A 24,558-nucleotide genomic window follows, 5' to 3' on the forward strand; every position below is an offset into this window, starting at 1 on the left:
AGTTAAGTCATATATGGCAAAACTTAAAGCAGATACTAAGAAAATAAATTATATAATAAAAATCATTAAAGAAATAATTTCACACTAGAAAATATCCACTTATTGTAAAAGAAAGGAGTAGAGAAGAAATAAACAAAAAAGACATGAGAAATATAGAAAACCTAAAAATAAAATGGCAAATGCAAATACCATTATATCAATATTAGCTGTTGAATGGGAATGGATTAAACAACCTAATCAAAAGGAAAAGATTATCAAAGAATAAAAACTGACGACTATATGAAGTGCATGTCTGTGGCTTAATGGTACCAAAGTCAGACAACTTGAAATCTTGATTCTACAAAAACTCATGTGCTCATGAGAAGAGAGAAAGCGATAAAACAAACATGGGAAAATACTAACATAATAAGTGTAAGTGATAGATGTTTGGAACTTTATTGTGCAATTCTTGCAACTTTATTATACATCTGAAATATTTTTAAAATATTAAAAATATATTAAAAACCAGTGATTCCTCTCAGTTGTATTTGAGAGTTTCTAATACAAATCATGCACCAAGGACTACTTATAGAGAAATTAATAGTTTTTTAACTATAATGTATAAGATCTTCCTTGACCTAAATCACTCATTTTTTTTCATGTCATTGTGCTTCTCAGATAGTTTTCTATAGTAATTCTGAACAACTGATAGCTCCCTACACCACCTGTGTCGTTTTGCTACTGCTGTTGCAGTTTTCTAAAACACCGTCTCTTCCTCCCCTCACTTTTTCTGCTTCAACCTCCTCTTGGATGATTTCCATATAGCCTTCTAATGTCAGCCAAATATCATGTGCAGAAAGGATTTCCTGAAGCACTAGGTTTTACATTCAATGTGTTTTCTTGGCACTCCTGCAGAGCCTTCTCTACTATCTCTCTTTCAGGCATTGAAACAGTCTGTTTACACACGCTTCCCAACTAAAGTCTTCACTGATGGGCATCATACTTTACTTATTTTTATATGTCTCATCTCTAGAACAATGTCTAGTGTATAGTGGACACTCAGCAAATACTTAATAAATTGAAAAATTGAACACAGTGAGCCTACATCAGCAAATCTTTCAGAAATACTACAGTTAATAAGGAGTTTCAGTGGCAATTTTCTTCTTAAATTAGGCATATGGCAAGTTAAATGAGGTGCTATAAAGAAGTATTTTGAGAAATGCCTTCTTGTTCAGAAAAGAATATGCGGTACGGAGAATTAAGCTCATTATATCTCTGTGTTTCCTGACCTTTTGGTGTGCCTTAACTTCATTTTTAATTTTTGAGAGCATTCATGTGAGCTAAGGTACCACATTGAAATTGGAAGACATCAGTGCTTTCTCACTCCTCCAATAAACAGAAGAAATGTCAAAATTAGATTAACAGCGTGGCTCATGCTTTATTCTAATAAATATTAAGCATCTTCTGGTTCAGAAATCAATTACAGATATACCTTGGATATATTGCAGGTTTGGTTCCAGACTACCACGATAAAGCAAATATTGCAATAAAGCAAGTCAAACAATTTTTTCGTTTGCCAGTACATATAAACATCATCTTTACACTATACCGTAGTCTAGTCAGTGTGAAATGGAATTATGCCCAAAAAAGTACATGACTTAGTTAAAAATATTTTATTGCAAAACAAACAAAAAACAAAAAACAAAACATTGAAGATCACCTGAGCCTTCAGCAAGTTGTAATCTTGTTTGCTGGTAGAGGGTCTTGCCTTGAACTGGATGGCTACTGACTAATTGGGGTGGTGGTTGTTGAAGGTTGGGGTAGCTAGGGCAATTTCTTAAGAAAAAAATGAGGTTTGCTGTATCAGTCAATTCTTCCATTCACAAAATATTTCTCTGCAGCATGTGATGCTGTTTTGTAGCAGTTACCTACAATGGAACTTCTTTCAAAATTGGAGTCAATCCTCCTAAAACCTGCCACTGTTTATTAACTGTTTATATAATATTTTAATTATTTTGTTATGATTTCAACAATATTCATAGCATCTTCACCAAAAGTAGATTTCATCTCAAGAAACTACCTTGTTTGCTCATCTGTAAGAAGCAAGTCCCCATTTGTTCAAGTTTTATCATGAAATTGCAGCAATTCAGGCCCATCTTAGGGCTTTACTTCTAATTTCAGTTCTCTTGTTATTTCCACCCCTCTGCAGTTACTTCCTCCATTGAAATCTTGGCCCCTCAAAGTCATCCATGAGGGTTGGAATAACTTCTTCCAAAATCCTGTTAATGTTTATATTTTGACCTCCTGTCATGAATCACCAATGTTCTTAATGGCATCTAAAATGATAAATCCTTTCCATAAGGTTTTCAATTTACTTTGTCAAGAATCATCATAGAAGTCACTATCTTTGGTAGCTATAGCCTTACAAACTGTATTTCTTAAATAATAAGACTTGAAAGTCAAAATTACATTTTTTGTCTATGGACTTTAGAATGGTTGTTGGGTTGGCAGTCATGAAAACAACATTCATTTCCTTATACATCTCCGTCTGAGCTCTTGGGTGACTAGGTGCATTGTCAATAAGCAGTAATATTTGGAAAGGATTTTTTTTTTTCCCTGAGCTGTGGGTCTCAACAGTAGGCTTAAAATATTTAGTAAACTGGCTGGGTGCGGTGGCTCACGCCTGTAATCTCAGCACTTTGGGAGGTAGAGGTGGGCTAATCACGAGGTCTTGAGTTTGAGACTAGCCTGACCAACATGGTGAAACCCCATCTCTACTAAAAATACAAAAATTAGCCAGGCGTAGTGTCATGCACCTGTAATCCCAGCTACTGAGGAGGCTGAGGCAGGAGAATTGCTTGAACCTGGGAGGCGGAGGTTGTGGTGAGCTGAGATCACACCATTGCACTCCAGCCTGGGTGACAGAGCAAGACTTTGTCTTTAAAAAAAAAATTAATAAACCATGCTGTGAGCAGATGTGCTGTCATCCAGGCTTTGTTGTTCCATTTGTAAGACAACAGGCAGAGTAGATTTAGCAAAATTCATAAGGGCTGTAGGATTTTTATAATGGTTAATGAACATTGGCTTCAACTTCAAATCACCAGTTGTATCAGCCTCTACTAAGAGAGTCAGGCTGTTTTTTGAAGCTTTGAAGCCAGGCATTGACTTCTCCTCTCTAGCTTTGAGTGTCCTTGATGGCATCTTCTTGCAATAGAAGGCTGTTCTGTATACATTTAAAATCTGTTGTTTAGTGTAGCCACCTTCATCAATGATCTTATCTAGATCTTTTTGATAACTTGCTGCAGATTCTACATAAGTACTTCCTGCTTTACCTTGCACTTTAATGTTATGGAGATGACTTCTTTCCTTAAACCTCATGAACCAACTCTGCTAGCTCACACTTTTCTTCTGCAGTTTCCTTACTTCTCTCCACCTTCATAGAACAGAAGACAGCTAGGGCTATATTCTGGGTTAGGCTTTGGCTTAAAGGAATGTTGTGACTGGCTTTATCTTCTATCCAGACCACTGAAGTTTCTCTATAACCACAACAAAACTCATTTGCTTTTTAATCATTCCTGTCTTCACTGGAGTAGCACTTTCAATTTCCTTCAAGGACTATTCCTTTGCATTCACAACTTGGCTGTTTGGCATGAGAGGCCTAGCTTTTGGACTATCTTGGCTTTAGGCATGCCTTCCTCACGGAGCTTAATCATTTCCAGCTTTTAATTAAAAGTGAAATATGTGTGACTTTCATTTGAACAGTTAGAGGCCACTGTAGAATTATTACTCGACTTATTTTCAATATTGTTGTGTCTCAGGGACTAGAGAAGGCCCAAGGAGCAGGAGACAGATGGGGGAATAGTTGGTTAGTGAAGCAGTCAGGACACACAACGTTGATTGATTAAGTTTACAATTTTATATGGGTGCAGTTCATTTGCCTCAAAATAATTCATTGTTATTCAAAATAATTTCAATAGTAACATCAGGTATCACTGTCATAGATCACCCTAACAGTTGTAATATTAATTAAAAAGTTTGAAATATAATAATTACCAAAATGTGACACAAATATGAAGTGAGCACTTACTGTTGGAAAAATGATGCCGATGAACTTGCTTGACACAGGGTTGCAACAAACTTTCAGTTTGTAAAAACAGCAATAGGAGTGAAGTACAATACAGTGAAGAGCCATGAAATAAGGTATACCTGTACTAACAGATACAGACTAGTGTGGAATGATATATTTCAGATGTATTTCACTTGTAAATGCAGGTGATCTAGAACTGAAATAACATACAAACTGCTACAGTTTCAAATAATCAGCTTGTCAAAATAAATAGTTTTTTATGTTGAGATACACATCCCTTTACTGACTTTTCACAATGAATACTTTCTTTGGAGTGGTGATTCCAAGGGGCTGACTAACAATGATGCCATCTGCTTTCAGCCATTGTTTGAAATGATCTCTCTTTGGTTCCAGGCTAGAATAAAATGATGACAAATATTTTGTGTATTGTGCCTTTTGATTAGCAAAATAATTTCCCATAAAATGTTATATTTAAAATTGGTAAGACTGTGTAATAATAATTATATGGGAAACATTGATGACCTGGTTCAAACATTAATCTAAAATTTTCTAACTATGTTAATTTGGACAAATTCCTTCATGTCTCTATGCTTTCTCTTTTCTCATATGTAAAATATATTAATAATACTATTCTGCAGACATTTTTTATTCCCAATGTGTAAGCATTGAGAATAACGTCTATCAAATTGTCATATTTAAAAATGTTAATGATTGTTATGATTGAAAACACATGTTGGAAAAAGAATTTCACATAATACCGATCCACATATCTACTGTTACTTAAAGATTTAAATACATGCATTTTCTATTTTGCTATTCGTTTTCTTGGAATTTGTAGTCCAGTTGCTTCACGTAGGGCAGCATCCATTATTATCAAATATGTCACATAATAAACAAGATAAAGAGACATCATTATCCAAAGTCACTGTTTTTTTAATGTTTACCTGATATGTAATAAAACAACAAAGAAACAACAAAATACATAACAAAATAAAACAACCATGACCCTTTTATATGTGTTTGAGGAAATATTTTTGTATAATTACCAAATTGTCAGTTAAAAAATTTACCGTTTGTTTCCATGATGTTATTTTTTCTATCTCTGGAAACAAAGATTCTACCTCTGTTTTGACCTGGGTTCTTTGTAGTTGTTTCCAGTGCTTCTCTCAACCCCATTTACACAGTCATAGCCACTGTTAAGGAATTTTTTACTGCTTGAAAAAGTTTTAATATTCAGCAGGTTAAGGAAACTCATGGTCAGCTTTAGAATTTTAGTCTCTGCTGAGCTTTCAAGGTGTCAAGGCCCTAAAATAATATGAACAGCAGGAGTACTAAATCTTTTATTATTTCCAGTTTCCCCTTGAGCATACTGACTTTGCAATAAAGAAGCTGTCATTTACACTCTTCTTTATTGCAAGGTGAGTAATAGCTACAGGGAGAAAAATAAGGAACTGTGTCAAGTTAGCCTAAGTGCCATTATGATTAATGTGTAATCATTGCACATTTGCATCTACTCTTTTCATATACAGGTACTTCATAGATTGGAAGAGTGATGGGGACAGCTACTTTACAATAGATGGAAATGAAGGAACCATCGCCACTAATGAATTGCTAGACAGAGAAAGCACTGCGCAGTATAATTTCTCCATAATTGCGAGTAAAGTTAGTAAGTATGGCATGGACAGAATCAATGTTATACTGCAGTTCTTTGGATTTAAGACTCTTAAATGAGTCCCTGCTGAGATGTTTTTCATTTTTGGACTGACAGCTGAGTGGTCTCGCGGGGAAACTCAGAAACCTATTCCTTTTCCTCAGAGCATAAGTCCAGAGAAATTGTGACAGCTGCCAATGAGTCCTGTTTACAGTATTGCATGAATATCTAGTAGTGCATTTCATTGTGTGACCTCATCCTGTTCTATGCTTTACCCTCAAAAATTCACCTGAGTTTTAATTTCTCTTCCACACAGTTTCCTTTTACATATCATTGGGTATTTCACAGGGCCAAGTGAGGGGAAATAATTATCATGTAAAATCACCCATTCTGAAATATTTTCTGACATCAAAGAGAGTATTTAAAAACTCATACATCTTCCCTTTCTCTCCCTTTATTCAAATTTATTTTTGATGACTATCACTATGGAATATACAGGAGTTTCAATTGCAGTTCTTCAAGGAGTGGCTCAAAATGTTTATTATTATTAGGAATTATTTGTTGAGTTGGTTTCTACTTGGTTCAGAAAAGAATCCTCTAGACTGAGTGATTATAGGTTTTATTTGTTTGGCAGAACGATCAAGGTTATTATCACAACTTTCTCAAGTAATAGATCAGGGTGAAAATGGTGACATTTGGCTCTTGAGATAATTGTTTTAAATAAAAGTGCAGCTCCCCATTCCTTTTACTTATGGTCTCTTGAAAAGTTTGGAAAAATCTCAACTGAATCTCTTCCATTTGCTTCCTTCTTCTTTTATTTTGTGCATCTGGTGCAAATTTATAACACTTTAGCAGCTAATTCCCACTTTCCATGCAGGGAATAGCTGTGAGCATTTCTGCTGAAGGGTTTTGATCGTCCAACTCAGTGGGAATGTAAACATCAAACAGTTTTGTTTGTCTTCAACAACTCCGAACAAACATGAATAGTCAGATACCCATTCCCACATCTTCGTGATATCTTTAGCTGATCCCATTACTTTTAGTTTATTTTGATTATTAAAAGTAAGTCTAACATAAAAGATCATGCAGCTTCTGCTTTGCTTGTTGGAACACTTAGAGTTCCGAAGTGTCATGTAAGAAGCCTGACTACCCGGAGGCTGCCATACTAGAGAGGCCACGTTGCGGTGCTCAGGTTCACAATTCCAGCTCAGCTCTGCCTTCCAACCATACCTCCCAGTGTTCTGGAAATGTGAGTGATGCTGTCTTGGAGCTTCTAGTCCAGTCCACTGTACTAGTGGAGTACCACAATGTAAAGTTCCTCAGTGCCATGTGAAATGGAATATTAGCCCAGTCAAATCCTGCCCAAATTCTTACCCACAAAATTGTAATAAACATGAAAAATTATTTGTCACAATTTTACAATATTTCACATTTATTAAAAGCAACTACATTTTGATGTCTGCTGATACATGGGAACAGATATCTGAAGAACTCAAAGACATAATCAGAACTTTCATTCCTTGGGGGTGGGGCTCTTGATTCCCAGTTTCTTGCAATAGAAAGGAAAGGAAAATTTTTAAAATGCATAAATCTCTATGAATATAGTGCCAATATAGTACTCCATTGGTTGCCACTTTTGTTTTTTTGAGATAATAGTCTCACTCTGTCACCTAGACTGGAGTGCAGTGGTGCAATCTCGGCTCACTGCAACCTCCGCCTTCTGGGTTCAAGTGATTCTCCTGCCTCAACCCACCAAGTAGCTGGTATCACAGGCATGTATCATCGCACCTGGCTAATTTTTGTATTTTCAGTAGAGACAGGGTTTCACCATCTTGGCTGTGCTGATCTTGAACTCCTGACTTTAGGTGATCCACCTGCCTCGGCCTCCCAAAGTGCTGGGATTACAGGAGTGAACCACCGTGCCTGGTCTGGTTGCCGCTGTTTTTAGGGCTAAAATGGAATGGCAGTAAAGACAGTTGTTCGAATGCTAATTCTCATGTAATTTTGTGAATTATTTGCTGTTGGGGGCTCTGGGTGTCCCCTCCGCATAGGAATCTGACATGGGCACCCAGTGGTAGACCTTACAACTTCTTAATTCTAGAGGCCCCTTGCTTAGCAGGCAGGCTTTTTGGGTAAATCGACAGCACGGTTTCTCAATTTTAGCTCCTTTCTCCTGTGTCCAGCTGACCATGGGAAATTCACTCATCTTTATGACGTTAAAACAGGTGCGTTATAGGTTGCCACTATATTGCAGGTTTCCTCTGCCTTGCCGTCTTCTTTCATATCTGCCCTCTTTGGGCAGTTAGGCTTGGGATGATCAGTGAGTTAGCTACCAAGCAGTCATATTATAGGGAGAAGAGAATGACAGTCTCCCCTTCTTGAAGGGCTCCCATCCTCATTCTCTTTGTTTTCCCCAAGTCTCCTTTCACACCTGGCATCTATCTCCCCTCCCATACCACATTCTATTATAGTTACATATGTTTTCCTCATTCATTTCATGCTTTCATTTATTTCATTTATGCAGAATTTGGGGACGGGTAAAATATATCATAATTTTAAAAATCCACTTTCATTTTCTAAGATCTTTGAGAAATATGGTGAAAATGAGTTGTCTAAGTTACAGAATAGAAGACCTCTGTGAACCATGTTACTTTCACTCCAGTGGTGGGGATACAATAAATGACAACTGACCAGAGGTAGTCTCTTCAATAACTTCTACTTATCATAAACATGTTGTCCATAATAAAAGATTATTCAGTAGAAAACTATCTAATCTAACCTAAACCTTCCTATTCATACACACATGAAACAGGTGCATGTTTCCTTGATGCAGGCATAATAGGCTTGTGTGCCTTAACTCTAGATGGATGTCTCAGATAGTTTATTGATTGCTTCTGCTGTAGCTGTGGCAGGTCTCTTTCTTTCCAATGGCTCCTTGGGTTATCAAAGCAATTATGGGATTGAAGACACTCATAACGATAAGGTCTAGTGTCTCCTTTCAGAACCTTGAGCTTCAACAATTTAGAAAATGGAAGGAAGTATGAACCTTTATAGTGGAAGCAAGTGTTATTAGTCCCTGGAAGTTTAGATCTTAGAATCCTAATTTGTTAGTTATTAATATGATTGGTGCATATGCGGGCTCTGTCACACTGCCACCTGCTGGCTAGAGTTTTTACCTAAATGAAAATCAGGAATCCACAGGGTATGGAGGCTAATAAGTTATGTTGCCCCTCACTGGGTCATAGGCAGAACTGGGACTTAGACAAATTAATAAAATATATGCACAGTCTAAGAGTGATACCAAACTAATATTCCTAAAACGGACTTCTGGTTAATTCCACTATCTACTCAGTGGCCAATGTAAAGATATTAGAACCATAAAGGAAATCGGGTATGACAAAGACTATATATCTGTATGAAAAATAAAGAGGCTAAACACTATCAAGTGGTAATTAAAGATTCTATAAGAAGAGTAGGTAATCATAGGTTTTTATTTTGTTTGAATGCACAGCTTAAAAGTAAACTTTATTCATATTCTAATGCCTAAGACTGTCTTCCTTGATCACACTAGCCAGCTGAACAGGGAATATCATCATCGTGAATAAATGAGAAATGAATAGCCCACACTTGCCCTGCCAAGAAGAATGAAATTGCTTAAGTATACCTTATTGCAAATTGAACTAGCATATGTTTTGGCTCTGACCCTTTTATAAAAACTCTCAGGTAAAATGAAATGGCACGATGATTGAACAACTTCCAATTAATTAAAAAGCAGTCATTAATCAGTGTTGCTATAGTTGGAGGTCCAAATAATTTTATTAGACTTCTAATAATTCTTTTATGCATTACTGCTTTGCTGTTTTTATTATATTAACCTTGAGTATTTTCAATGAGACAGAGACTCCAAACTTTACTTCATTCAAATTATCAGAAAGTTTCAACAGGCAAATGTTTCTAGGATTTTTGTGTTACTTTAACAAATGTCATTAATTAAAGATAACTAGCCAGACAGGATGGCTTGCAACTGTAGTCCCAGCTACTCAAGAGGCTGAGGCGGGAGGATCACTTGAGGCCAGGAGTTCAAGACCAGTCTGAGCAACATACTGAGACCCCTCTCAAAACAGAAAAACAAAATTAACAAAAGGAAAAAGAAAGTGAATAAATAAATAAATATAACTAAACATAACTTCACTAAATCCTTAGAATATATTTTATATGATTATAAAATAAAAAGGTGATACCAGAGACAATGCTTTTCTTGGTCCCATTAGTTATCAAGATGGCAGTGAATTGGTCCCATTTATTGTGGAATAAGTTAAAAAAAAACAGTGAATTCCCTTACTAAATGCTATATTGAAAAAAGTTTACATATAATTGTATCATTATGAGTTGTGATAAAGTTGTTAGATAATTAATTTTTAAGGTTATCTTCTATATAGAGCTATTTTATGTTGTAACTTTTTAAAATTTCACATGAAATAATATTATCCTTATATGTACAGAAAATCAAATTTCAAGATTGGTACCTATAATTCAGATTCAACATAAATTCATGCATTTTTTGGTATCACCTGTATAGAGTACTATCTATGAGCAAAACATTATTTGTTGCGGTTTCGGAGAAAACTGATTAGGAATGATATCTATTCTTAAGGGCATTACAATTTAGTAGTAGTTATAAGTTGACCAGATCTATTAATTTTGGTAAGTAATAACTATGCAAATTATGCCGAATTCCGGGGAAATTAGATTTAAGTGAACTGTCATATAAACTTCAGAGGGGGGTTGCAAAAATTTAGGACTGACCACAATATGGTCATGAAGAATTTAAACAAAAAAAAAAATATAGAGAGATTTTTCCGGCAGAATCGTCTGAAGTTTTTTTTTTTTTTTTTTTTTTGGCTTATATGCCAAATTGTCAGCTATGGAATGATATTATCACAACATATGAGAAGTGAGTACCTAGTTTTTCTAGAATAACATTAACAATATAATAAAGTAATAAACTATATTAATAGTTTCCTATGCATTAACTCATCTGATCCTTTCAATGAACCTGCAGAGTGAGTGTTCTTGTTCACATTGTGGGCATGAGGAATGGACTTTCAGAGATATTTTGTCTGTAGCTCAGTGTCACACAGCTAATGATGACCAGGCTCGGACCAACACCCTGGAGTCTCTCATTCCAAAACACATTCTGAGGATGAGACTGACAACAATTTCACAGGGAACATATTCACCAGGCTTCATTAATTTATTTTAAATACTTTAGGGGGTGTGATTGGGAGATGTTGCTCAAGTAATGAAAACATTTGAGTTAGGAGGAATTAATTCAAGAGATCTATTGTACAACATGGTGACTATAGTTAATATATTGTATTCCTGAAAAATTCTGACAGAGTGGATATAAAATGTTTCTACAAAAATTATAACTATGTGAGGTAGTGCATATGTTAATTAGCTAGATTTACTCATTCTACAATGTATATATACTTCAAAACAGTGTATTGTACATGGTAAATACATACAGTTGTATCTGTCAGTTAAAATGTTAACTTAAAAATGTTAGTGGTAGGCTGGGCATGGTGGTTCATGCCTGCAATCCCAGCACTTTGGAAGGCCAAGGCAAGAGGATCACTTGAGGTCAGGAGTTCGAGACCAGCCTGGCCAACATGGTGAAATCTTGTCTCTACTGAAAACACAAAAATTAGCTGAATATTGTGGCGGGCGCCTATAATCCCAGCTACTTGGGAGGCGGAGGTTGCAGTGAGCCGAGGTCATGCCACTGCACTCCAGCCTGGGTGACAGAGTGAGACTCTGTCTCAAAAAAAACAAAAAAATGTTGGTAACAATTATCAAAGTAATTTCCATTGCATAGATAAATAATAACATAGTAAAAAAGACTAAATATTTTTATTTGCAATGTACATATAGTTGAAGTGAAATACGTATTTATTATTTATCTATATTTAAGCTTATTAGAGGGCTTACATATCAAAATTCAATAGAAATTTGCATTTTAGAAAGAAAAAACAGAGACTCAAAATAGAATAGAAAAATATGTGTGTAATATTATGTACATAACAGTGGTATAGTTAGGTAGATTTCTATCTATGCTCAATAAATGTGAATTACCAGGATCTCAAGCTACAGTAAGACTTCCTAATAACTTAATTGTGAAGGATCTTTTTTGATAATTTCCCTTGTACATTAAAAGAGTTTGTCTACCTGACATCATACTCTTATTTAAGCAATATTTATTAAATAACTTTATGTTTAATTAATCAGAGTGACAATTTGATCAACATAATAGCACACTTAGTTGATATAATTACAAAATGATGTGTCCATTAACCTTATAATGAAATGATATGTAATATCTAATATGCCAGACTTTTTGAAATATTGAAAAAATACAGCCTCATTATCAATAATTTCTCAATACCTCAGTTGGGAACTGATGAACAAAAACATACTTGGTAGTTATGATATGCAAACTATGTGTTTTTCACCTTGTGCTCAATGGTGCCATCACAGGTCCTGTCTTGGGGTGATTGAGTGATGAGAATTAGTTAAGACACACAAGACGTATGAACCAATGTAGACCTTCAAAATCAGGGCAGGGTGTGGGAAGGAATAAGACTTTCTGGCAAATATGTTCAATGATGAAGGAAGCATATGGCACTCTCAATATGGTGCCCTTGAATAAGGCAATCTTAATTATAAATGGGGTGGAGGATGGCACATAAATAGAAGATGAAGTCACAAATATCCTAAAAATAGGTGGAGCATAATACTGGTAATCGGAAGTGGATCATATTTAGATTTTAAGGGTAGAAAGACAGCAACATTTCTTTGAAAGATGTTCTCAGGTACTATACTGCTATTCACGGACAGGTCTTCAATTCTTGGGGAGGAAGAGTGCAAGAACTTAGAAGAAAAACCTACTCTTTATGTATGAGGTATTAGTTACTTATGCTATGTTACAAATTTGGTAGTTTAAACAACATGTATTATTTTACAGTTAGGAGAGTTAGGAATCCATTTATGGTGAATCTTTGTTCTCTAAGGTTTCTCTTATAAGACTGCAATTAAGTTGACTCAGTGGTTGATAGCAAGATTCAGTGTGCTGTAGGCTGTTGGACGAGCAACTATTCCACACTGCTGTTTGATCTGAAGCTGCCCTCAGTTTCCAGCCACAGGAGCATCTCCATAGAGCAGTTTGTAACATGGCAGCTGGCATGATCAAAATGAGCAAGAGAAAGAGAAAGTGCCAGCAAGATGAAAGTCAGCTTTTTATAACTTAATGTCAGAAATGACATCTCCTCTTTTCCCACATTCTCTTTATTGGAAGCAAGCCACTAGCTTCAGGCCATACTTAAAGGAAAAGAGTTACACGAGGGTGTGAATATCAGGAGGTGGGGATCGTTGGGAGCCATTATAGAAGCTTGCCTACCATATGGGCTCTTGGCAATCAGACAAGTCAATTGAAAAAAGAAAAAAAATTAGAAACCATATTTGTTGGCCTCTAGGCACTGAAAATGTCAAGAGAAATGCAACAATCTGGCGAAATACATTAAATATAAAATCAAAATTCAGAGTGCTCCCAGAAAGAATATAATAAGTAATTATTTTTTTTACAAAAATTACTTTGAAGACCTAAACATAGTATGTCACATAGGAAGCTCCATATGAGTTGAGGATTTAAAAGATTAAAAAAAAGAAAATCATCATGGAAGGAAGGAGGCCATTCTAGGTTGAAGAAACATTTTAAGCAAAGGCATAGCTATGAAAAGTCATGTTGAGGTCAGATATTGCAAGCAGTGTGGTATAGTTGCTGTCAAGGAGTAGACATTCAGAAAGGAGGCTGAGGCTTCATTCAACAGAGCCTTAAAAGACTTGTGAGAATCTGCAGTTTTTCAGGTGCGAGTATGAATCTGCCCTCCTTCTCATTCTATCTCCTCTACCTGTGTGCCCCCAGCTTACTATGGATCCAAAGAAGCATTTCACTTCTCCAACTTTTCCTATCTGTTCCTAGGCCTGCATTTCTGTGAGCCAGCACTGATTGGCTTACAGTGTATTCACCTGGGTGACTATATAGTTAACTTCATGAGAAACAAAGTGACAAAGAGGTGTGGATTCTTTGTGGTGTTTGGGCAGAAAGATTCTCCTTAATTTGGCCAGACTTGTTTTCAAAAAAGGTATTAATAGTTCTATTCCCTTTGAGAATAGGCATCCTTGGTTTGGCCTTTATCTTCTCTACTGGCCTTCCTCAATGTGAATCACAGCCACCTGCATCAGAGACACCTGGAACATTTCCTAAAGGGAAGATTCTTCTACCTCTTTCAAGTCATGGTGAATCAGAATTTCTGGGAGTACTGCCAAGAAATCTCCATTTCAAACAAGCTCCCTGAGTAACTCCAAGGAACACTGATTTGGGACCCCCTGTGTCATTCTCAAATTTCAGTAAACAAAAGAGTGGAATCAGTTACCATGAATATATGCACTTACTCAAAGACTGTAGTTGACTTTTCAGGACTAAACATAACCATTGGTTTCAATTCCAAATTGATGTCAATCCTTTCTTCTTTCAATTGCCCAAATTATTGCTTTCCTCTTATTTTTCGTAAATGCCTTGTTTTACACGAGTGTAGGTAGTTTATTTACTGTGTTCTAATTTCCTTTCTTTTTCCCAAGTAACTCTATAAAACTATTTTGTATTCTCAAAGAAAGATAAGTGTGGCTTATACTAGAATTGCCAATATTTTATTAGTACTTGTATATTAGGGTTCTTTAAAGGGACAGAACTAATAAGATAGATGAATGTATAAAAAGGAGTTTATTAGGGGAAATGACTCACATGATCACAAGATGAGGTCCCACAATAGACCATCTGCAAGGTGAGGAGCCAGGAAGCCAGTCAGAGTCCCAAAACCTCAAAAGTAGGGAAGCCAATAGTGCAACCTTCAGCCTGTGGCAGAAGGACCGAGAGTCCCTGGTAAATCACTGGTCTAAGTCCAAGAGTCCAAAACCTGAAGAGCTTGGGGTCTGATGTTTGACGGAAGGAAATATCCATCCAGCACAAGGGAATGATGAAGTCGGGAAGACTCAGTGAGCTTATTCCTTCCACGTTCCTCTGCCTGCTTTTGTCCTAGCCACGCTGGCAGCTGATTAGATGCTGCCCACCCAGACTGAGGGTGAGTCTGCCTCTCCCATTCTACTGACTCAAATGTTAATCTGCTTTGGCAACACCCTCACGGACACACCCAGGAACAATGATTTGCATCCTTCAGTCCAATCAAGTTGACACTCAATATTAACCATCACAAGTCTACCCTTTGTCAACTTGAACCCACACACATCTCCTGAAATCATACATAATCACCAAATGAAGACAATAATAAGGTCATAATTATGCCTAACATAATACAGTTATCCTTCTTACAACCAGAAGCACACTAATCATTAACCTAAATGCTATTATATAAAGTTAACAACATTTAAATGCGGATATGAAGTCAATAAATCTTATGTCACATGATAAAGAAAAAAAGGAAATAAAGATATTTTCTTAGTACAACTGTATACATGTACAAACATGTTCTTAACAAAATAAGGGTGAATATTCCTTAGTAGATGAATTCCTTAGTAGATGAATATCTGAAGGGGAGTTTATTAAGATAATTGATTCACAGGACCACAAGGCGAAGTCCCACAACAGGCCATCTGCAAGATGAGGAGCCAGGAAGCCAGTGCAAGTCTCAACACCTCAAAAGTAGGGAAGACCATAGTTGCAGCCTTCAGTCTGTGGCTGAAGGCCCAAGAGCCCCAGGGAAATCACTGGTGTAAGTACAAGAGTTTATAAGCTGAAGAACTTGGAGTCTGATGTTCGAGGGCAGGAAGGATCCAGCACAGGTGAAAGATGGAGGCCAGAAGATTCAGCTTGTCCAGTCCTTCCGCGTTCTTCTGCCTACTTGTATCCTAACCCCACTGGCAGTTGATTAGATGGAGGCCCACCTAAATTGAGGGTGGGTCTGCCTCTTTCAGTTCACTGACTCAAATGTTAATCTCCTTTGGCAACACCCTCACAGACACATCCAGGAACAATATTTTGAATCCTTCAATCCAATCAAGTTAACACTCAAATTAACCATCACAACTTTGAAGAGTAGTACTTCGAAGAAAGAATCACTAATGAGGTTTTCACATCATTTCGTAAAGCACTGTAATATATCATATACATGGGAAATAATAATCATTAACATCACCATAATCATCAGTGTAATTTAGAAATAATACCATTTTTCTCATTATTATATGCTATGTAAATGTAATGAAATCCAAATTTGTATTGTGATAGACTGTATTTTATCTTAAATTTTCAACTGCTTTTGCATACATTACTGTAATCAAACTGCTTAAGAATACTTTAAATCAATCTAATTGCTCCATCAAAATCACATGTACAACTATAATGCCAGGCTTATATTTTTCTTAATTAGTATCTGATTATCACAGGAAATTAAAACTACATGATGAGCTTTTCACCTAAAGGTTGAAATTTGGATAAAAATTATATTTAGACATGTAGATAAAATTCTTTTTAATATCACATGCAAGAGAGAATTCACAATTAGAAAGTGTTTTTACATGGAAATGTTATTTTGTTGACATCATATACTATATCATATTGAATCAATTACTACAGGAATAGATTCAATATGATATAGTATATGATGATACTTATAAGTTCATACTTCTTAGTATAAACTTCTTAGTATCAAGGATTCTATTTGGGCCAGGCGCGGTGGCTCACACCTATAATCCCAGCACTTTGGAAGGCCAAGGTCGGTGGATCACCTGAGGTCAGGAGTTTGATATCACAATACATGATTTCCTTTTGGAAATCAGGCACAACTGATCAGCAATAACATTGAAACAAAGATCTTACGAATGACAAAACAGACTCTTTGTAGCAATAAGATACCAAATTTCATCCTGACTCTAGTGACATCACATGACACGACAGATAGCTAGGCCCTAAAAGGAATCAAAGTAATTTACCCCAAAATATATTTATTTGACATATTTTGAAATGGGCCTGCAATGCTATTTCTCATGGGGGAAAATTTACATTCTGTACATCGTTTTCTTTCTTTTTCAGGTCTTTTCCTGATCCTGGAGAGATGTAACTAAGAATCTAGTACCTTTTTGGGTCTGATAAGAGACATTTACCATCTATTCTCTCTGAAGCCTTCTACCTAGAGGCTTCATCTATATAATAAGAGCCTTGGTCTCCACAACCCCTAATCTTAACCCAGACACTCCTTTTTATTGATTCCAGGTCCTTACATAATAACTTAACACTCTCAACCAATTGCCCATCAGAAAATCTTCGAAGCCACCTTTATGGAATCACAGAAGTATATTGGTGAATAAATTATCTTTATGGATTCCCCAGACTAGCTACAGATTATATTAGACATGGTGTAGTTTAATGTGCCATTTAAAAATAACTGAACTAAAGAGAAAAGTCAAAGAAAGCCTGTGTGAACCTATATCATTCATTTATTATATCTTACTGAGTTTGCACTAGTATAATTCAGTTTCATGGCATAAAAGGCTAAGATTCCACTCTAGAAGTTATTGTAGTTGTAATTTAGAACACAGTCACACAATTGAATTTTAACTTTTTTTTTAAACTGTCATTTTAGGTTCAAGGGTACATGTGCAGATTTGTTATGTATGTAAATTGCATATCATGGGAGTTTGACGTACAGATTATTTTGTCACTAGGTAATCGTTTTTTGATCTTCACCCTCCTCTCACTCTCTGTCCTCAAGTAGGCCCTGATGTCTATTATCCCTTCTTTGTGTTCATATGTACTCAGAGTTTAGTTCCCACTTACAATTGAGAACATGTGGCATTGGGTTGTCTGTTCTTATGTTAGTTTGCTTAGGATAATGGCCTCCAGCTCCACCCAGGTTTCCGCAAAGGTCATGATCTTATTCTTTCTTATGGCCCCATAGTATTCCATTATGTATATGTGCCACATTTTAAAAATCCAGTCTACCGTTGATGGACATTTGGGTTTATTCTATGTCTTTGCTATTGTGAATAGTGCTGCAATGAACATACACGTGCATGTGTCCTTATGGTACAACGATTTATATTCCATTGGGTATGCACCCAATAACGGGATTGCCGGGTCGAAGGGTAATTCTGTTGTAAGTTCTTTGAGAAATCACAAGACTGAATTTTAACTTTTTTTTTTTTTTTTTTTTGAGACGGAGTTTTGCTCTTGTCACCCAAGCTGGAGTGCAATGGCACAATCTCAGCTCACTGTCACCTCCACCTCTCGGGTTCAAGAGATTCTCCTGCCTCCCGAGTAGTGGGGATTACAGGCGCCCACCACCATGCCCAGCTACTTTTTGTATTTCTAGTAGAGATGGGGTTTCACCATGTTGGCCAGGTTGGTCTCCAACTCCTGACCTCAGGTGATCCACTTGCCTTGGCCTCCCAAACTGCTGGAATTACAGGCGTGAGCCACCATGCCTGGCCGAATTTTAACTCTTATAGTTATTCCAAAGAGATGTTATTTTTAAATAAAGAAAGAAAATAACTCCAGTGTATTTTAATCTAACAAGAACCTTGTGTTCATTAGTACTTTACCATTTTCAAAACATGTTCAATTACACTTCTCATTTGGTTCTTGGAAACACATCTACGAGGTACAGTTTTAAGAAGCTCTGCCTTGTCCTTTGAATGTAAAGTGGGCTTCCTCATAGCCTGGTGGCTAGATGAGTTCTGAATGTGACTCAGTGAGGATACTTGATCATCACATATGTTGGTAGATTTCAGGCATTCCATCTTCTTGCTCTCTGAGTTAGTTAATAGCTATCATAGAGCACTGAGAAACTGTGAGAAGATCTGGATTCCTGTCTTGACTCCAACAGAAATCATAGGAAAGATTATATCAATGTTTTTCATCTATAAATAGATGTCTATGCATCTATAGTTTTCAAACTTTGTAGATGATCAGGACACTTTGTCAAATAAAATCTTATGTGGAATCTCAATAGATTACATCAAGAAAATGGTGGTTAATGCCAACAGCTTATCTTTAGTCCTCATGAAACCACATAGCACTACGAAGAATAGCATGAGAACTATAAGTTTATATAACGCCTAAATTCTCTTTTATATTTAAAATTCAGGTTGTCCAGGGTTTATCAAAGGTTGCAATGGTAGTTCCCAGTGAACCCATTTCTAAAAGAGATTTCTGATTACAAATTCTAATTATGTCACACCTAAAAATCTATCCTATATGACATGTTCTTCTGACAATTAAGCTGACATTTCTTTGGTCAAGAAGTGAGGTCTATCCTCCTTTCCTTTGAGTATGGAAGGGTAATTAATATACTAACAAATTTAGACGTTGCTAGTATATGAAGTGTACAATTGTCATTTTACATTTATCTCCTATCCCATGAACTTGATGTATTCCTTCATTATATCTGTAAGTTTATTTGCGGATTCCTTAGCATTTTCCATCTACAGGGTCATGTCATCTTTAAGCAATAAACATTTTATTTCTTTCTTTCCATCTGGATACCATTTAAAAATTTATATTTGGGTCTGATTTCAATGCATAAAATTCTCAAGGACAATGTTGAAGATATATATATATTTCAAGAGCACATATTCTTATTCTGTGCACAGTGTTAGAATAAAAAAGTCTTTTACCATGATATTAGTTTCTCATAGACATACTTTATCAGGTTGAGGAAGCTGCCTTTTATTTATTGTTTCTTGAGAGTTTTTATCACGAATTGACTAGGGTTTTGTCAAATGCACATTCCAAGCCTATTGAGATAGCCTTGTAGCATTTTGTTCTTCCTTGTATTAGTATGGAGATTGTTCTTGGATGTTAAATCAACCTCGTGTCCCCAGGAAAAACACCCATTCGTCATAATATATTATCTCTATAACTTGCTGCTGGAATTAATTCGCTAATATTTTGTTAAGGAGTGTTTGTACTTATGTTTATAAGAAATAATAGTCAGTGATTTTGGCTTTTGTGATTTTTTAATTGGTTTTGGTATCAAGGCACATAGGATTAGGCGGTAAGTGCTTCCTCCTCTATTTCTGAAAGAGACTGTAAGAAAATGATATTATTTGTTCCTTAAATATTTGATAGAATTCCTCATGAAGCCACCTGGGTGTGGGCTTTACTTGGAAAGGAGATTTTTCATTACAAGTTCATTTCTTAACTGTTTTAACTATGTTAAGATTTTCTGTTTATTCTTGAGTCAGTTTTGGTAATTTGCATTTTGTTGGAATTTGTCAATTTCACCTGTTAACTATGTTCTTGCATAAAGCAATTTAAAAGATTCCTTTATCATTTTTTATTTCATTTATAATGAGAAGTAATTAATTCATTTCAGATTTAGGTAATTTATTATTTTCCTTTTTTTCTCTTAGTTTAGCCGTGCTTTAAAATGTTAATGAAATAGGTTCTAAATCAAATAGACTCAAAATGCTATAGGATCTGACTCCGATATTATTGAAAGATAGAGAGAGGAAGATCTAACAAAGCATTGTGAAGGTATAAGGGACAAACATAGAATTATTTATTTGTTATCTGATATGAGCCTCAAATTAGTAACTAGCTATTAAATATAGGCAATGTGGAACAGTAATAATTGGAATTTAAATGGTTTCACTATTGGGAACTTAACACTTAATTGTGTAAGACTGATTATTTAATGTTTACTAGGTTCATAATTAAATTTCCTTCATAAGTATTCAACAGTAACTAATTTCCATATGGTGTTATTTTCAAATAATTGTATAATAATACTGATGCTGAATCAAGGTTAAATGAATTTCATCGTTGCTGCCCCAAATATTCATTAGATGAGTCAGTAAGAAAATAGGTCATTACTTTTCAAAATAATTTAGTACTATATATCTCTATATAAATTAAAGTATGCTGTATTACTCCTATGCATTATTCATTCTTGTGAAAATTTCAATTCATATTTGAGTACAATAGTTCTCAAACTGAGATGTTGTTGCTTCTTAAACGGCCACTTAAAAATATTAGGTGACGTTCTTAATGTTTAATTATGGAAAGTTTTGAAAATACGTGATAGAAGAGAGAGTAATATTATTAAACAGATAAACTTGTTACTCATTTTCAACAATGTAAACATCTTTTTTGTTATTTTCTCTCTATTTGGACACTTATTTTGTATTGCCACAATGATGCCTGGTGACATTTAATCTTCAGGAAATTTAGATATTTCTAAATTAGATATTTCTAAATATCTGTAGGATATCTAGTGATCAGGGAAGTTTCACACAACAAAACATTGTCATAGCTAAAATGCCAATAGTACTTTTGGGGAAACACTGTTAATAAAAAAATTACAATATTAAGAATAAGTTTGGGACAATTTACTCATAACAGATATTAGAATCTATTTTGCAGGTTAGAAAATAATTTACAACTAGCAGAAGAGAATTAATTTCTGATAGATAAACCAGGCCTAAATTCATTTTAATAACTTTTTCTTATATTATAAAATAAATCTCTAGGAAAACTCCTGTCCCCTGTGGAAGATATACCATTGTCACACCAACTTAATAAAACAAAACTGTAATACTGAAATAAAGTAAAAAAGACATTCTCATTTTCATGTAGCTGCAGGACTCATACATTATATACTATGTAAAATAAAAAATAGAAACTGAGTTTTACATTACCCAGATGTTGAGTAGTTTAAGTTATTCACATTCATTTACTAAGCTTTATAAAATGAATTAGTTGTCTTTTTGTAAGTACCTATATAATTGTCAAAGTGATTTATTTTTTCATCTAAAGCTCAATATATAATAGATTTTAAGAGCATGAGCTGTGGAATCAGAACAGCTGGAATCAAAACCTAGCCTTACCACTTTTGACTTATGACATTTGAGAAATTACATCCCTGTCTCTTCAGAGTTTCACCTACACAAAGGAGATAAAAATAATGCCTATATCATAGTTGCTGTAAAGTCTAAATGAGTTCATGTTTGTAATGTGGTTTTGAATATTTGTACATTGCAAGCATTCTAAAGTATTAGGCATTAGGCATTGCTGTTGTTTGTAATTTCCAATTTCTTTAGAAAAGTAAAGTTAGTTTAACCAACTTGTTGACTTTTATTTATATTTTATACTGTGTAAATAATGGATAGCAATAACAGAAACAGATCTTGATCACCTCCACAAAGTATAAATGGTAATGAGTAATGATATTTACCAAAATTTATCAAACACCTTGTAAAATACCATCTCATTTAATGCAACAGCACTATGAAGCAGGGCCTATGAAAACCATGTATTTCATACAAGGAAACTGAGTTGAAGAAAGGTGAAATAACTTGTGAAAACCGGGCCAAACAGTTTCTATCAAATAAGATAGTGGCTCGTGACCAATATCAATTTTTAAATAATATGTACTTTCTGAATAATTCTCCAAGATTATTAATCTACCTTTTATAAGCACGCCTGGTATTATAAGAACGTACCATTTATACGCAATGTATGTTATCTGTGTAGGTATTGGTACAAATAATGAATTTCACTGTCATATGTGAATATCAGAATGTTGTTAAAGCTATTGTGTCAAATGCTTGTTATGTATTTTTTAAATGAATTTTAACTAAGCAAGATATTGTATACCTTTCAAAATCAGTCGTGTGGAATGATTTTTTATGCATTCTTTGAAGTATTCTAGATAGATGTCTAAAAGAATATTATAAGTCTTTGGTGGCATTGCAGAAGGGTTTAACTCATAAACCAATCAATAGAGAAGGTATGATGGAATAAACGTGGTCTTTGGATTTTTGTAATCCTGGGTTTGGATCTAAACTCCCCATTCATTTAGCTTTCTGCCTCTGAGCAAGAGGTCTTTTCAGCAAAAGAGTTTATCCATCTGCAACAGTTCATAAGGTAAAATTATATATTGCACAAGTTCAAACAGGTGAATTATTTTATGCTTTATTGGTTTATTTAATTATTTTCTAGTTTTATTCCATAAATGACAGAGATCCAGATAATAATCCATAGGTGGGACCAAAACCTGTGATGGAATTTTGGCAGAAGCATCTTGTCAAACTGACAGTCTTTCTGATACTAGGAAGTAGGAAGAAGTAAGTTATTGCATAAAAGTTTATTACTTCCTTTTATATCACCAACAAGTAATTTAAGGAAGTATACTAGCTTTCCATAATCCATCTCTTATTTCTACTTCCTTAAGTTTATTTTAATACTTTTCATTTATAAAGAGCCTTCTTCCCCCCCTTTTTTTTTTTGTTATAGTTCTTCTTTTCAGGAGGAATCTTCTAGGAGGAATCATTTTGAGTGAGTCGTTTAAATATGTAGATTATCCAACCAATAACCTTTTCCTTATGTGAGTACACCATAGACAATTTTTTATCTGGGGAAAAATATCACTGTTGGTAAGGATTGGTTCTGTGAACTAACCCTGGTATGATGGCTAAGTCATTCTTTTAGAAAGGGCTACACTTATGCTAAAATATCAATTAAATAGTTGGCCTTACTTTGGTATTGAATTCTAAAGATAAAAAGGATCCTTTATCATCTTGTAGTTGGAACCCCCAGAATTTCCTATAAGAAGGATTTTTTTTCATTCTATATAAAGGCTGATTTTTAAAAATTTAAATACTATTTATTGTAGAAGCAATAACTGACCGGATTTTGTAATCATCTTTTATCTTTATATGTTTTTAACAGGTAACCCTTTATTGACCAGCAAAGTCAATATACTGATTAATGTCTTAGATGTAAATGAATTTCCTCCAGAAATATCTGTGCCATATGAGACAGCCGTGTGTGAAAATGCCAAGCCAGGACAGGTATCTTATAAATATCGTTTCTTGAGTGTATAAAGACCCACCATATGCATGTGTTTTAAGTTATAAGTCCAGACATGAATATACACACATATATTTGTTTTTCTGAATCAGACCTTTCGTAAAAGAAACCATAAAAGATTAATTAAACTCTTGTGAATTAATGATATAGATGAATGTATGTGGAGGTGACACCGCATGGATGAAGTACTGATTGCTTAGTGAAAGTTCTTTGTATAATTAAAGGTCTACACTTGTGGTTTCTGCCATGTTTTTCTATTCTCCTACTGTTGAATTTCTTTCCTTTTCTTTTCTTTTTTTTTTTTTTTTCTTGATATGAAGTCTTGCTCTGTCACCCAGGCTGGAGTGTAATGGCACATTCTTGGATCACTGCAACCTCCACCTCCTGTGTTCAAGTGATTATCCTGTCTCAGCCTCCCAAGTAGCTGGGATTATAGGCATGCGCCACCATGCCCAGCTAATTTTTTGTATTTTTAATAGAGATGGGGTGTCTCCATGTGAGCCAGGCTGGACTCGAACTCCTGACCTCAAGTGACACACCTGCAAATTTCTTTCTTTTTTTTAATTTGTATTTATTTATTTATTTTGAGACAGAGTCTCTCTCTGTCACCCAGGCTGGAGTGCAGTGGCCTGATCTCTGCTCACTGCAACCTCCGCCTCCCGGATTCAAACGATTTTTGTGCCTCAGCCTCCCGAGTAGCTGGGACTACAGGCGCGCGCAACCACGCCCAGCTAATTTTTTGTATTTTTAGTAGAGACGGGGTTTCACCATGTTAGCCAGGATGCTCTCAATCTCCTGACCTCGTGATCCGCCTGCCTCGGCCTCCCAAAGTGCTGGGATTACAGGCATGAGCCACCGCACCCAGCCCCCACACACAAATTTCTAAAGAACTTGTGA

General features: G+C 35.3%; 1 protein-coding gene across 5 annotated transcripts in view; it reads left to right on the forward strand.

Annotated features, from left to right (window-relative positions):
- The window catches only part of CDH12 (cadherin 12), a 1,104,089-nt gene that overhangs the window by 1,063,512 nt on the left and 16,019 nt on the right, over positions 1 to 24,558 (forward strand). For all 5 annotated transcript variants that reach the window (XM_055367890.2, XM_055367891.2, XM_055367892.2 and 2 more), the window contains 2 exons: positions 5,596 to 5,732; positions 23,521 to 23,642. In XM_055367890.2, the coding sequence (XP_055223865.2) occupies positions 5,596 to 5,732; positions 23,521 to 23,642 (259 nt within the window). The remainder of the gene's footprint in view (positions 1 to 5,595; positions 5,733 to 23,520; positions 23,643 to 24,558) is intronic.

The sequence above is a fragment of the Gorilla gorilla genome, chromosome 19 (genome assembly GCF_029281585.2).
Source record: "Gorilla gorilla gorilla isolate KB3781 chromosome 19, NHGRI_mGorGor1-v2.1_pri, whole genome shotgun sequence".
Classification (NCBI taxonomy): domain Eukaryota; kingdom Metazoa; phylum Chordata; class Mammalia; order Primates; family Hominidae; genus Gorilla; species Gorilla gorilla.